Here is a 14,062-nt window from a genome sequence, read left to right as displayed (position 1 = left end):
GCCCCAGATACCACTGGCCTCCCTAGCTGCAAGAGCACACTGCTGGCTCATGTTCAGTTTTTCATCCACCAGAACCCCCAGGTCCTTCTCTGCAGGACTACTCTCAAGTTCTTCTCCCAGTCCATGTGCATGTCTGGGATTACTCTGACCAAGTGCAAAACCTTGCACTTCGCTAAGTTGAACCTCATTAGGTTCACACAGACCCACCTTTCAAGTTTGTCGAGGTCCCTCTGAATGATATCCCTTCCTTATAACATGTCTATCAAACCACTCAGCTTGGTTCCATTGGCAAACTTGTGGAGGGTGCACTTAAGCTCATTACTGATGTCATTGATGAAGATGTTGAAGAGCACCAGTCCCAAGACAGACCCCTGGGGGACACTATTTGTCACTCGCCTCCACCTGGACATAGTGCCATTCACCACAACCTTTTGGTTGTGACCATCCATCCTATTCCATATCCACAAAAAAGTCTACCCCTCAAATCCGTATCTCTCCAATTTATAGATAAGTATGTGGTGTAGGACCATGTCAAAGGCCTTGCATAACTTCATGTAAATGACATTGGCCACCTTCCCTTTGTCCACCAAGGCCATCATTCCATCATAGAAGGCCACCAGATTGGGCAGGCATCACCTTCCCTAGGTAAAGCCGTGCTGGCTGTCTTGGATCACCTGCTTATCCCTCATGTGCCTTCTATGTTGTACTAAAGGACATGGTTTAGTGGGGAAATATTGGTCGTAGATGGATGGTTGGAGTGGATGATCTCTGAGGTCTTTTCCAACCTTAATATTCTATGTCCATCAGAGTTCAATTGGAAGGAAAATAAATTTGTGGTTCCTATCAGTTTTGTGCTCTGTGTTATCAACCAATTGCGAAGTTATAACCTCCAGAACTGCTTCTTTAGAGGATTTTTTTTTTTTCTTAGATAATTCAGATATACACTGGCTGGATGGGAGTGTGCATTGTATAGAAGCACATACAGCTCACAGCCACTGACATCATTTATTTTTTTCCTTTCCTAAAATCACAGAATCACAGAATGGCCAGGGTTGGAAGGGACTTCAAGGATCATGAATAGCCAGCTCCTTTGCCACATGCAGAGCCACCAACCTCCCCATTTAATACTAGACCAGGCTGCCCAGAGCCCCCTCCAATCTGGCCTTGAACACCTCCAGGGATGGGGCATCCACAACCTCTCTGGGCAGCCTGTTCCAGATCTTCACCAAAATGAAACAGAGGAAGACAAAACTCTGAATAAAATGCTATATTTTGGGATGTTACTGGGGTTGAATCTCCATTTGAATTTCACTTTGAAATTATAAGCGAAATACAGGGAAGAATAGAGGGAGAAATATATGATTATTTGGCAAGAAAACAACAACAAAAAAAAATTGAGTTTGTCTTTGTTTTGCAGTACAAGATCCCAGAAGAGAAAAAGGATCCTCCTGTAATTGTAAGTATTCTTATCCCAACAAATTTGTACTTTTGCCCTGTTTATCATGTAAACACTGTAATATAGAATATAGATGTCCCTGGAACTCTAGCTTTTTCATCAACATAAGAAATTAGGAGTATATTTTCCCATGGCAGCATCATGTGTAAGCTTCGAGATCTTCAAAACGAGTGAAACCCTTGCAAAGGGGCAGTTCTCGGCCTTGCAAGCATCCTCAACTGCCTCCAGGCTTTGCATTAAGCACCACAAGGCCTGGCAATCCATACTTGGTGTTGGATTGTCTCAAAGGCATCAATTCCATTTGACAAGAAGAGACTCTATTCGGAGAAGTCTTTGCATGATTTGCTTCTCCAGTTTCAGCTTTCTGTCCTATTTTATATTTTTTAGGATATATGCGTGACAAAGAAAACAAGATATCCTTAACAGAATAAATTTAAGCACCAACAAATTCCAAAAAACATCTTTAAATTCCAAAACAGTCAATGGTAGGATGAACTAATGGGTACCAGGGTTTGAAATTTGGAGGAAAAATAATCTAACCCTTTACCTGCAAAGTCATAAAAATAAGTTGCATTTACAGAACCTGTATCAGGAAATTATAACTCAAATTTTATTAATAGTTGCCGATGGAGTGAAATACAGCTTCTAACTCTGATCGCAGGTAACTGAAAACAAATATGAATTCAAAAGTTACAACGCAGGAAAAAAAAGCATTCTGAAAATCAGAGCACGTGGAAAAAGAAGATGTTCTGTAAACAGAAAGTGGGGGGAATGGAGTAACCCTATAGAGTTCGGTAAGACTGAAATATTCCTGTAATCTAGGATGGGTTTGGGGATTTTTTCTTTATTAATGTGTTTGCAAACTCTTCTCTCTCACACTCATGGATAAGAATAAAACCTTAATTCTCATTCAGTGACATGGAAAGAGCAGGATAGAAATTATTAATGTAGATGAAGTGCTCAAATCCTATGGCAACAGATGCTGGAAGCCCATGAGTAACTGTGCTTGTGATGGCAGCTGTGACTGAGACAGCAGGAGCACAGAAAGCAGCTGAGGTGCACCCAAACTGTTTTCCTTCAAAAGTTCTGAAAGTCCCCTTAAATCTTCAAATTCATAGAATCATAGAATGGTCTGAGTTGAAAAGAACCACAATGATCATCTAGTTTCAACCTCATGCTATGTGCAGGGTCGCCAACCACCAGACCAGGCTGCCCAGAGCCACATCCAGCCTGGTCTTGAATGCCTCCAGGGATGGGGCATCCACAGCCCCTTTGGGCAACCTGTTCAGTGCTTCAGTGCACGCTCAAATTCCTCTTCTTCCTTCTGAATCTTCCTATTCCCTGCTTCTGTGATGTTCCTTTAACAGTCCCACCTCTATCCCAACTTTTCATTCTGGTTCTCCTCACAGTCGGGATTTTTTATTTTTCTCTGCATTTCAAATATTCAGAATGTTCCAAGGTACATTTAATGCACCTGAACTTTTGAACAAAGATCTGTAAGATACCAAGTGGAAATCCTTTGGATGACTCAAGAAGTTCAGGTGTAATCGGAGCTAACACTTTCTGGCGGACCACTGACGTTTCTCTCTGATATGTTTCAGGTGAAGAGAAAGATTATTTTATTTATGTGATTTTAGTTCTGATAGTGCTCGGAACAATCCTAGTGACCCTGCTCCATTACTGCCTTTGCAAGAGGTAAACCAACCTTCTTAACATAGGAATTCTGATGAAACATCCCTCCTACCTGCGCAACCTTGAAGAATCTCATCTATCTATCTGATCAATGTAATTCAGGATTACCAGCAGTATGGTTTTGGATGGCAGTATGGCACACTATGGGGGGACAAATTGTTAGACTTAGTGAATCGTTCCACCAGATCCTAAAGAAAGACATTTTTTTGTCTTTATTTCAAAGCATTTCACATTATTTTAAGATCACTGACTTCACACAGCACCAGACAACAGGGAATTGAGACAGATGAATGCCTCCTTACTTTGATCGAACTTCTTTAGTGGTAGAGCATATTTGTGTCAAGTGGGTTATTTTAAGTCTTGTTTAATAAATCATTTACTGTAGCTTCAGTCACAAAGTAAGCTGAGTTACCCAATGGAGCAGTGTAAAAACAGTTAATCCTCAGTCAACGTTCAGAGCCTTTTCCTTCTTCTCACTTAGCGATCTATTAGGCAATAAACTGCACTCTTAAGGTTCAACACAAAATTTACTGTTGCGCCACTAGCATTTTATTTACCATCCCATTTTCTATCCAAAGGTATTGCAGTTCAAAAAGAATATTTCCTCCCATCCCACAACCAAGAGGCAAATTTGATATGCCAGCTGAGGAAGATATCCAGGTATGTACATCTGTTCAATCATACTGGCTAACTGTAACCTACCATAAGCTGCAGGCATGAAGAAATGCTATGTAAATACGAGACTCATATCAGGTCCATTAAAAACTGATTTGGCCCTTTGCAAAGTTTGTGTCCTACGTGACTGCTGAATATAGCACTTACCTTCTGTGTATTCACAGCCATATTTTACAGTTAAAAATGATTGAGACTGGTAATTTTTAGAGAAGAGAATGCTCTGGGGAGACCTCATTGTGGCTTTCCAATACTTGAAAGGAGACAATGAACAGCAGGGGGAATGACTGTCTACTTGGGTGGATAGCGATAGGACAAGGGGAAATGCCTTTAAATTGAGACAGGGGAGGTTTAGGTTAGGCATTAGGAGGAGGTTTTTCACAGAGATTAATGACACACTGGAACAGGTTGCCCAAGGAGGCTGTGGATGCCCCATCCCTGGAGGCATTCAAGGCCAGGCTGGATGTGGCTCTGGGCAGCCTGGTCTGGTGGTTGGCGACCCTGCACATAGCAGGGGGTTGAAACCAGATGATCATTGTGGTCCTTTTCAACCCAGGCCATTCTGTGATTCTATGATTCTATGATGCACAAAGCAGGTGGATGTGGTTCTTGAACTGTTGCATGGGCACAGTTGCAGGCAGCATCTGCCAGAGTTCAAGAGAACTTCAATTTCACAAACACCGAGGCTGTGAAGATCATTTTCAGGTCTCTTACCTGTCTGACTCTCCTTTGTCTAATTTAATCTCAAAAATGAATTTTATCTGCTTTCTCAGACACAATTTATACTTGACTACTGTAATTCTTCAAAATGGATCAAGTTTGAATGTGTTATCCAAGGAGCTTCTTCACTGAATAACAGGGCTATCTCTTCCTACTACTTAAATCCAGCACATTCATGAACTATTTTGAACTATACACATCCCTTTGCTGATTCTGCTTTCTGAAGTTTACATTTCATCATCTTGTCCCCACTTGCTCTCACAACCTTTCACATTTGCTGTTTGTCCCATTTCTCAAGAACTTATTCCTGATCGCTGAAAGATCTCATGATTTATAACCCTAAATGCACTGTACTGAGTTCACAGTTGCTTGTTTAAAGCTTATGTTAAATGTACCACCTGCTTTCCTTTTCAGATTTGGGTCAGATCCTACCAACCAACTCAGTTCATTAGAGAATTTGTATTCCTACAATCATCCCACTTTATTTCAGTGTTCTTCCTTTAATTTTTGGTCATCTTGCCCATCCCTTTCTTTACAAACATTTCTTACGTATCAAAATAGCAAGACCAGGGTGCCTTTGGAACTGTACATGTAATATTTTTTAATGCTTTCTGTGAACACCAACAATTAACCTGTAGTTTATCATATGTTAATGGCTATTCTTTCTCCCCTCTTCTTAGACAGAGAATGCGCTTCTATCTCAAATAAGTTGTACTGAGGAAATAACTGTGATTGAGGAGATGACCTAATCTTCCAGAAAGAAAACAGATTTGGATGCAACACAAAAATCACACAACCTCCTAATAATTTCCAATTATTTATGGTGTTCTTCACAGCATGGACTAGAAATGAGTATCACCTATGAAACCATTTCCCCACACTAAAAACAAAACAAAACAAAACCCACAAAAATGTTTCTTTTCCCTTTGTTCAGAAGCAATGCCTGGCAACCAAGCTCCTCCAAAAACACGTGCTATGAAGATTTGCTTAAAAGTTGCTGAGGTTCTCTTCACCATCTAAGACAAAGCCTTTCATCAACAACATAGCAGAAATGTGGTATAATTTCTTCCGTTCATTGCTGGAGCAATTATTTCCTGAATTAAGAGTAGTGCTACAGGAAATCAAAATGCTATTTCCCCAACTTAACATTTTATATATATACTCCCAAGAATTTTCTGGAGCAGAAAGTAGCTAAAAGTTGCCCTTCTACCTTGTAACCCTGATACCAAACTCTTAAAATATTCAGTGAACCTTATGGCAAAATAAAATAAAATAAAATCTTGCTAAAAATAACTAAGATGGGCTGCCAGTCAGTCGTGTAATGAGTTCAGCATCTCCAACAGCAATGTGAATCTCTGCAATACCAATAAGAACTTCAGTGGCACAGCTACAGACTTCAATAAATCCAGCGTAACAATCACAAGATTTGGAATCAAATCTGTAAAACTAGGTTTTAAGTAGTTCATCACACCAGTCTACGTCCTTCCAAGTGTGCAGATCTTGTTTCCAGATCTATTGAAAATACAGTATTTTCTGTTAAACAAATTCAAAATCTTTTCCTGCTGAAAGTATTTTCCAAAAGATCCACATTTCACCAGTTAAGTGCTTCAATAAGGCAGAAAACAAATGCTTTTTTTAAAAGTCTCATTTATTGTTTGCCTCTTATGTTCCCACACTGCATAATCACATTGCAAAATGCTGCTGGATGACTAAGGGAAGCAACATACTAGAAAAATAAACACCAAGCAGTACATGCTGTAATGCACAGCAGAGGTAAGTTGCATTTCCACTTAAATAACAACCCACGCTTGCATTGATTTATTTGCTTGCTTCTCCTGATTAACACCTAATTTTGTTGGAGGAGGGGCGGTGGACAAAAAAAGAAATCTGCCCTTTTCAAGGGCTGCTAGTTAACTGTCATGCTTGCTTCTTCCTCACAAAGTTCAGCCACCATGCACTCACAGTAAGGTTATGTGAGGGACTCTATCGTTATATACCTACCTTTTAAGCCACTGATGTAGAAAATAAACCTGTGAAATATATCTATACAGGCAGATTCTTCCTCTGTCCCTTCAGATCAATAGAATTACAACTGAAACAGCAGCTTAATTGGAAAGTTCAGCATCAAGTGACCTGTCCACACCATGAGAGAGCTACCATTACCAAACAGGGTTAAAAACAAACAAACAAAAAAAAACCACTTGCAGTAGGTACATAAAATTTGCCATTAGCCTGTGTACAAAGTAGCTGTGTAATGTACTTACATTCATAGGAAGATGCTAAAAGCAGTGCTTGTGCCATGGAACATCACATTGGTACAAATTACCAGCCAAAGCCATGTTGCAAATTTAAATATCTCATCTTGAATAGCAACCTCAGAAGGCACACAAAAAAACCTGATAGCTCAGTCAGCCTTCAATGACTCATTACAATGACATTTTCACTAATACAGGGCGAGTTGTAAGAATGTGCTGAAAGATGAACACCTTGTTCTCATTTACTGGTCCCCCATCACATCTTTGCAGATTACAAAGTACAAAAGTAAGATTATGTACATACAAAGAGCACAGATTTAGTTTCTCGTTTCTGCTTTTTGAGATGTTTTTAGTCTTCAAGCGACCCTTAAAATTAGACATTGTCAATATTGAAGGCTGACTTACTTTTACCTTTATTTTACAGCCACACAGAACCACGCATATTCCCTGTTACATACCCATATCGACTTCACCTTTCAGAATGAATTTCAGATTAAATTCTTCTTTTCAAAGCTACTTCTAGCCACTTCTAGAGATAAAAGCTTAAGTGGCGTAATCAACACTTCCAAATAGCAGCAACAATACTCATTCAAAGGTTAAAAGCATTTAACCAGGTTCCTGGTTTTTTGCATGAACATCATGTGTTGCTTCCTATATTGATTTAAAAAAATAGATTCCACTTTAAGACTTTTGCCAGGAGCAAAAAGCATTCATTACTTTTTGATTGCGCTTGGAACTTTGGGTAATTGAAGTACTACAACAGAAAAACCCTCATTTTACATCATATGCAAAGCTGCAAATCAATTTCTAACAATCATGCTGAAAGCCACTTGCAGCAGCCCATCATACACTATTAGGCACAAAGAAGGGGAGTGGTTTCTATGAGTACAACCCATGCTTTTTTCCCCTCAAAGTTCTCACATTCAGGTTTTCCTAAAACAAAAATCAAACATCCTGTTACAGTGCAGCGTAAGTGTATCAGAGGAACCATTATCTGAAACAAGTTTTCAAAGAAACGACGCTTTCCCAAAGCTTTGATGTAATAATTTCAACACAGACAGAATAAGTATGTTTATTGTTTTACAGCAGAATGCCCCAATTTAAGAACATAATTGCTAGATGTTCAGCTGTGCAAAATGGTACATAGTGCTTCAGTACAAGTGGAAAAGAACATGATTTGTTAGCAAGTATTTTCAAATACAATTTTATGGTCCTAAAAGATAGGACTTGAAACTGAGGACTGATCCACAGGCATACTTTTCTTTCTGCCTAAATTGGACCCAGCCACTTTGGACCCAGAACCACTGTCACTGATTTTTCATCACTGAAAAAATCATCACACTGAACTGCCAGATTCAGTGTCTTCATGCAGGTTACCGTGAAATGGATCAGTCCTCTATGTCAGTTTCCAGCCCTATCTACAAGTATCAGCTGGCTCCGATAAATAAAACTCACAGGAATTTCTTGAAGGTCAATGGTCCATAATGGTAGTTATTCTACATGATCTGCTCAACTTGATTTCCAATTTTAGTTAGGCTGTTTAAATGACTTTCTTGAATTCATCGTACAGCACGAGCACGAAAGCACCCCCCATGCCTCTGAGAACATTAGACCATGCACCCTTGAAGAACGCCTTTCCTCCCTCATCCCTTGCAATCTTCCGCCAGCAGTCAATCGTTCCAGAGTACATGATATCAGCTGTAGAGAAAGAGCAAAGAGGGGTTTTTTAACTTCTGTATTTCAGGTGACTCTAAAAATTGCTGTTCTGCTTCCCCCAGTATGCCCCATATCTCGCTTTAACGCACTACCAGTTCAGGCAACAGAAAAAAAATCTTTCTGGTTGCTTACCTAGTTATTAAAAGTTATGTCGTAAAATAAGAGTGTTAATTGCTCTTATGACAATTACACTGTCAACTACTTGCTTACACTTAGTTTGTCAACACAAACAACCAATCCATTTACCCAATTTATTAAAGAACAAACAAATGAATGAACAACCTCATCATAATTCTTCACAAACACAGGTCAGAAGCCTTATACTACTTGAATTGCCTCCTACTACTAGAACATATGAACAGTTGAATCAGATTTACATGGTAAGAAATCATAAGCACTAAGGGATCACCATTAGCAGCACTTAAATATTGATATGGTAACAGCCTACCTCCTTTGCGTCCCGACTGCATCATCATCCTACGCCGCACTGTGTCAAAAGGATAGGAAACCACACCAGCCACAGCAGTCACTGTCTGTGCAATCATCCAGCTGATAACAATGTGAGTATTTCTGGGATCTGGCAGCATGCCTGCAAAAAAGCAGCTCATTAGCTTTTTAGCTTGCAAATGCTCCTTTGGTTTACAGCATAACAGCTACTTTACCACAAAAAACTACCATGAAGCAATGTAAAGCAATGCTTTAAGCTGCAACAAGACACTTAAAACACATTAAGCATACTGAAGCAACAGAGAAATAAATAAGGAAACACGTAGCATTTCCTTATCAGTAATCAAAATGCATAACATTTAGGTACCAAGATCCTTTCAGACAGGCATGGGAAGTGTTCTAATTATTCTCTACTTATTTGTATAAGTAAACATCATCAAATAAACCAGTACCTATAGTTCAGAGATCAATTAACTCTACATCCAGAAGCCAAGCTTAACAAACAAATGCTTTACAGAAGAACAGTTCAAATTCTGATAAATACATTTGAATTGTTCTAACAGAACTACAAATACTCAGCAAGAAATCACAAACTTTGAGTACTTGCATACTGTCACCAAAACACATTACTTCCATTAGGAAAAAGTGCTGTGTTCTAAAGGCAAGCATAACAGGAAAATTCTAAAGCAGCCTGATCCATCAATGCATGCTAAAGCTTTGCCTTTGAAGTGTTGCTCTCCGTGCAATGTCACCCCTTTTCCACCACGCTTACATAAGTATATAAGCCAAAAACAGAAAACAGCGCAGAAAAACCGGCAGAAGCAGGCAACACAGTTCTACAAACAAGTTTATCAATACCCTCCTGAAATTTTACCTTTTGCTGTATCATAGATTCCAAAGTAGGCAGCTCTATAGATGATGATGCCCTGGACAGAGACATTGAACCCTTGATACAAGCCACGCAGACCATCAGACTTGGTAATTTTGACTAAACAGTCCCCGAGACCAGAGAATTCTCTGTCTGCACCAGCTTTGCCGACATCAGCTGCCAAACGGGTTCTTGCAAAATCCAAGGGGTAGACAAAGCAGAGGGAAGTGGCTCCAGCTGCACCACCAGAAGCCAGGTTGCCAGCAAAATATCTCCAGAACTGAGTGTGCTTGTCTACTCCTCCTAGGAACACCTGCTTATACTTATCCTTGAAGGCAAAGTTGAGAGCTTGGGTCGGGAAGTATCTGATGACATTTGCCAAATTTCCTCGCCAGAAGGACAGCACTCCTTGTTCCTTCGGGATGCGCACTACACAATCGATGATACCCTTGTACTGCTTATCAGCAGCAATTTGCTTACTTGCATGTTGCACCTGTGAATAAGAACATGCATTTCATAGAATCACAGAATGGCTCATGTTGGAAATGATCCTAAAGACCCTCTGGCTCCAACCCCTCAGCAATGGGCAGCACTGCTCTCCAATATGCTTTTGGCTCTATGCCTCAGCCAGCCCTCACTGCAACTGGGCCTGAGTCTGCTCTCAGCATTACGCAGAGAGCTGGTGGCCTGACGGCCTACAGAGATAAGGCCATCACAGCAGTAAGCCTGCTGTAATAGAAAAAACTCAATGCTCTGGGTCACTCTGAGCCTTAAGACTACGACTTGTTGTTTGTTTGTAACTTGGTATAGACAAAACGCTGAACAAACTCAGAAATTAAAACCTTATCTTACACACAGACAAAAGGGGTTGCATACAGAGCCTCCAGATAAGATTGAACTGCACACAGAAGATTATCTAGCTCAAAAAACCCTAAGAACTAGCGAAGCTCTGCACAACCCTAAGAACCAGCGAAAAGTCCAAAACGTTTCTCCAGCTCTCCCGCAGCTCAGGACCAGGCCCGTTACGAAGGTCACCTTGGGGCGCGGGGTCAGCCCGGGCCGCTCTCATAGGCCCCGCCCTACCGCCGGCTCCACGTGAAGGTCACCAAGATGGCGGCGCGCATGCGCGCTCCCGTCCCGCGCGAGGAAGTGACACCGAGAACCGCCCCCCCGGCCGCGCCCCGCCCCCGCCGCGCCCCGCATAGCGGAACCGGCTTCCCCGCCGCGCCGCGCGCCCCCCGCCCACGTGACCTCACCAACCGCCCCCTCGCGCGCGCGGCCTTTGTTCCGCGCGCGCGGCTGCCGCCCGCTGTCCCCCAACTCGTACCCTCCGCTTCTCCTCAGGCCCTCAGGGCGGCCGCCGCCGGAGAAGGTCACGGCCGCCCTCGCTCCTCCCGGGCCCGGCCGCTCCGCTCACCTGCAGCAGGAGCTTAACCCGCTCGATGGGCGCTACCGCCGTCTTGCTGATGGCGGCGGCGACGCCGCCGGCCAGGAAGTCCTTGAGGAAGGAGATGGCCTGGTCCGCCATGTTCACTCCGCAACCGCCGGGGAAGAGACGCCGCCACTGCTCGGGCAGAAAGGGCGGGCTCACTGCCGCGCAACAGCTAAATGCCGGGCCCCGCCGGCCCCACCCCCCAGCTCCTGATTGGTCGCGCCGCATCGGGGGCGGGGCCTCGGCGGTGGGTGGGCGGGGCCGAGTTGCGTCGGGGCGGTGGTTGCGGTCGTTGCCGTTCCCCCTCCGGCGCCAGTGTTACGGCGCCGCGTCGCAGCGCCCGTGTCGCGCGGCAGCCTCGGCCGGAAGGCGCCGTCGGAGCCTTTGTGAAGGGCGAGAGGCCGCGCCTCCTCCCGGCCCGGGGAGCGGCACCGTGCCGTACTCGGGAGGGGCGCTGCGGGACGCCATCGGCGTCAAAGAGCTTAAACCTTGGCTTCTGGCAGGGAGAATGGGAACGTGAAGTCCTCCGCTCAGTGCTCGACCTCCGGTGATGTGCGAAGCCCTTCCGCAGGCTGACAGCTGTCAGCGTGGCTTCGGCCCTACGGACGCACCGTCCGTCGGCAATTTCTGGCAGTGTTACGTGTGCTGAAAGCGAAATTGTACATTTCATAGCCGAACTAGTGCCTGAAATTGTGCTAGCTGCCGGGCATGAGTTCCCTTGCGTCTCTTGTAATTGTTTTCACTTTTAATGGATGCTTCCTGCAAACGTAAATAAAGTCAGGCTTTCTTCTAAACAGATGACTACTCAATTACTAAACCAGAGAGAGCAGCAATGCATGTGTCCAAAACCAGCTCACATGCACACATTTTGTGCAGGAGGTCAAAAAGAGCAACTCAGGCCAGGTGTTGTGAGAACAGAACGTGCTTGGCATACTTCCACTTCATGGACTGTCACATGTCATTGCACATTTTATTGCATGTAGAAAGATGAAATAATTGTACGCTGTGTTATATCCTGATCCAGGATAGGGAGGTAGTGAAAAGACTCCCCTGCTGACTGTCAGAAGGTCACACACAAGCTGTGTGACAGGACCGCAGTCTGGATATGCGTAATGAAAGGCCATGGTGCGTGTTCTCAGGCACATGTGGCTTAAAAAGCTGTTCTTCTTTGAAGGAAAAAAAGCCTCATAAGTAAATATTCATTCTCTCATAGCGCAATACCTTGTGTGTAATTCTCTAGGCTGGCACTTTTTTCTCTACGAAGTTTTCTATTGATTAATAGAGAACTTTGTGCTTTAGGTGGTGTTGGTTTGCAAAATGAAAGTAAAATGCATCTGATACGTAACCATTCAGTCAGTAGTTGTCCTATGCTGTTCTGTTCACCTTGGGACCTCAGATGCATCTGACTGGGGCAGATCTCATTTTTTTCTTTATCACCATTCATTTCCCGCTGCCTCTGTACTGCTTTGTTGTTGTTTTTTTTTCTGTTCTTTATCTAATGTCATATTCTATCCACTTTTTTTAAGAGCTCACTAATTAAGTAGGGCTAAAATGAAGGAAGATGTTCTTAAACTAAACAAAGCACCCCCATACCTCACCTCCAACCTCCAATTACAAATTAGATGAACCCCCCCCAAAACAAACAAACAAAAGGTGAAACTTTTATGTAAACACCTTTCCCAGAAACCCCACAGAATGCTGAGGAGTCTTTTCTAATGCTCCTGAGAAGCTTCTGCTTTAGTTCTTCCAAGCTTGACTTCACCATCACGACAGTGCTGTTTCCTGACTTTGTTACATAGTTAATGCTTACCTGCTAACAAGGTGCATGCCTAATGAGTTCTATAAAATAGCAGCGAGATAAGCAGCAGTCACATGCATCCCAGGTAACGTCAAACACCTTTACTTATCTGTGACTTACAGCGTTGCACGAATCATCTGGTGCAGAAGCTTCTGAGTGTTTGGTTACGTAGCAACTGACAAGACTAGAGCAAGATCCCAACTCCTAGCACAAATGTTTTGAGTGAATTCCAAATATCCTTGTCCATTATGCCTACAAATTATCAGTACATAATCCATGGTCCCCAAAAGCAAAAAGCCAAGGGAAGTCACTGAAAGCAAGAGGGCTTCTTTGTCCCCTTTAGCAGAGATACCTAAGCAAGTGAAAACGGAGGAAGACTGGCTGCACTAAAGCAGAAACATTCTTCTGGTCATTCTGAATACTCCTCAGCACAAGTAGATATGATGTATTCTTGCAGAGGTTTTATTTATTTTTTTTTTCCACTCAGGTTTTGGAATTGTCTTTTAAGTTATCTCATTGATTGAAAGTGTTTTTTAATTAGAAAGTAGTTCTCCTTGATCTTTTGTTAATGGCAAGCTTTACTGATTTGCTCTCACAGGTAGAAGACTGTGCCACAACAGGCAAGTTTAGGAGTGGGAAGAGAGGGTAACCCACTAGTGATAAATTCAGTTTCACCAAGGCAATTTTATGTTCTATCACAGATTTCCACATACAATGAATGATGAAACATTTGTATATTAATGAATACTTGGTATCATGTCCCTTCCAACACATCTTTGTAAATGAATGTAGCCAGAAGAACTGTATATTTCTTTCCTTAGGCAAATTATTTCCATAGCTCCCAACATGATGCAAGTAGCTCAGCGGAGAAAACATGAGCCTGTAGCTAACAACTACAGCAATGTGACCATTCTGACTGAGTTACTAAGAAGACAGGCCCTACAGTCAAGGAGCACTGTAATCAAGGAGAAAGGACAAGAGAAGGCAGTCTGGGAAATAGTTCTGG

At 42.6% G+C, this 14,062-nt stretch overlaps 2 protein-coding genes across 6 annotated transcripts in view; one reads left to right on the top strand and one right to left on the bottom strand.

The window, feature by feature from the left end:
* The window catches only part of LOC125688399 (granulocyte-macrophage colony-stimulating factor receptor subunit alpha-like), a 39,409-nt gene extending 32,626 nt beyond the window's left edge, over window positions 1-6,783 (top strand). For 2 of the 5 annotated variants that reach the window (XM_048934445.1, XM_048934444.1), the window contains 5 exons: window positions 1,418-1,456; window positions 2,118-2,250; window positions 3,058-3,151; window positions 3,727-3,808; window positions 5,221-6,783. In XM_048934445.1, the coding sequence (XP_048790402.1) occupies window positions 1,418-1,456; window positions 2,118-2,250; window positions 3,058-3,151; window positions 3,727-3,808; window positions 5,221-5,289 (417 nt within the window). In that variant the 3' untranslated portion in view covers window positions 5,290-6,783. Of the gene's footprint in view, window positions 1-1,417; window positions 1,457-2,098; window positions 2,251-3,057; window positions 3,152-3,726; window positions 3,809-5,220 lie in introns of those variants that run through there. The other 3 variants (XM_048934446.1, XM_048934447.1, XM_048934448.1) reach the window with 3 other exon arrangements.
* Window positions 6,784-7,851: 1,068 nt separating this feature from the next.
* Window positions 7,852-11,421, bottom strand: SLC25A6 (solute carrier family 25 member 6). The gene is made up of 4 exons (XM_048934483.1): window positions 11,244-11,421; window positions 9,833-10,319; window positions 8,960-9,100; window positions 7,852-8,493 (listed from the first exon to the last, which is right to left on the bottom strand). Exons 1-4 carry the CDS (start codon window positions 11,352-11,354, stop codon window positions 8,336-8,338), a joined length of 897 nt encoding a protein of 298 aa, XP_048790440.1. The 5' UTR covers window positions 11,355-11,421; the 3' UTR covers window positions 7,852-8,335.
* Window positions 11,422-14,062: the final 2,641 nt, after the last annotated feature.

The sequence above is a fragment of the Lagopus muta genome, chromosome 1, assembly GCF_023343835.1.
Source record: "Lagopus muta isolate bLagMut1 chromosome 1, bLagMut1 primary, whole genome shotgun sequence".
Lineage (NCBI taxonomy): Eukaryota > Metazoa > Chordata > Aves > Galliformes > Phasianidae > Lagopus > Lagopus muta.
This window is presented reverse-complemented; position numbering and strand designations above follow the sequence as displayed.

Bases quoted from the DNA above. Each gene is read 5' to 3' on its own strand.
- SLC25A6 (XM_048934483.1), bottom strand. From the start codon at position 11,354: ATGGCGGACCAGGCCATCTCCTTCCTCAAGGACTTCCTGGCCGGCGGC. The intron at 10,320-11,243 runs GTGAGCGGAGCG...TCTTATTCACAG, and splicing joins GGGTTAAGCTCCTGCTGCAG to GTGCAACATGCAAGTAAGCA. The intron at 9,101-9,832 runs GTAAAATTTCAG...GCTTTTTTGCAG, and splicing joins AATCTATGATACAGCAAAAG to GCATGCTGCCAGATCCCAGA.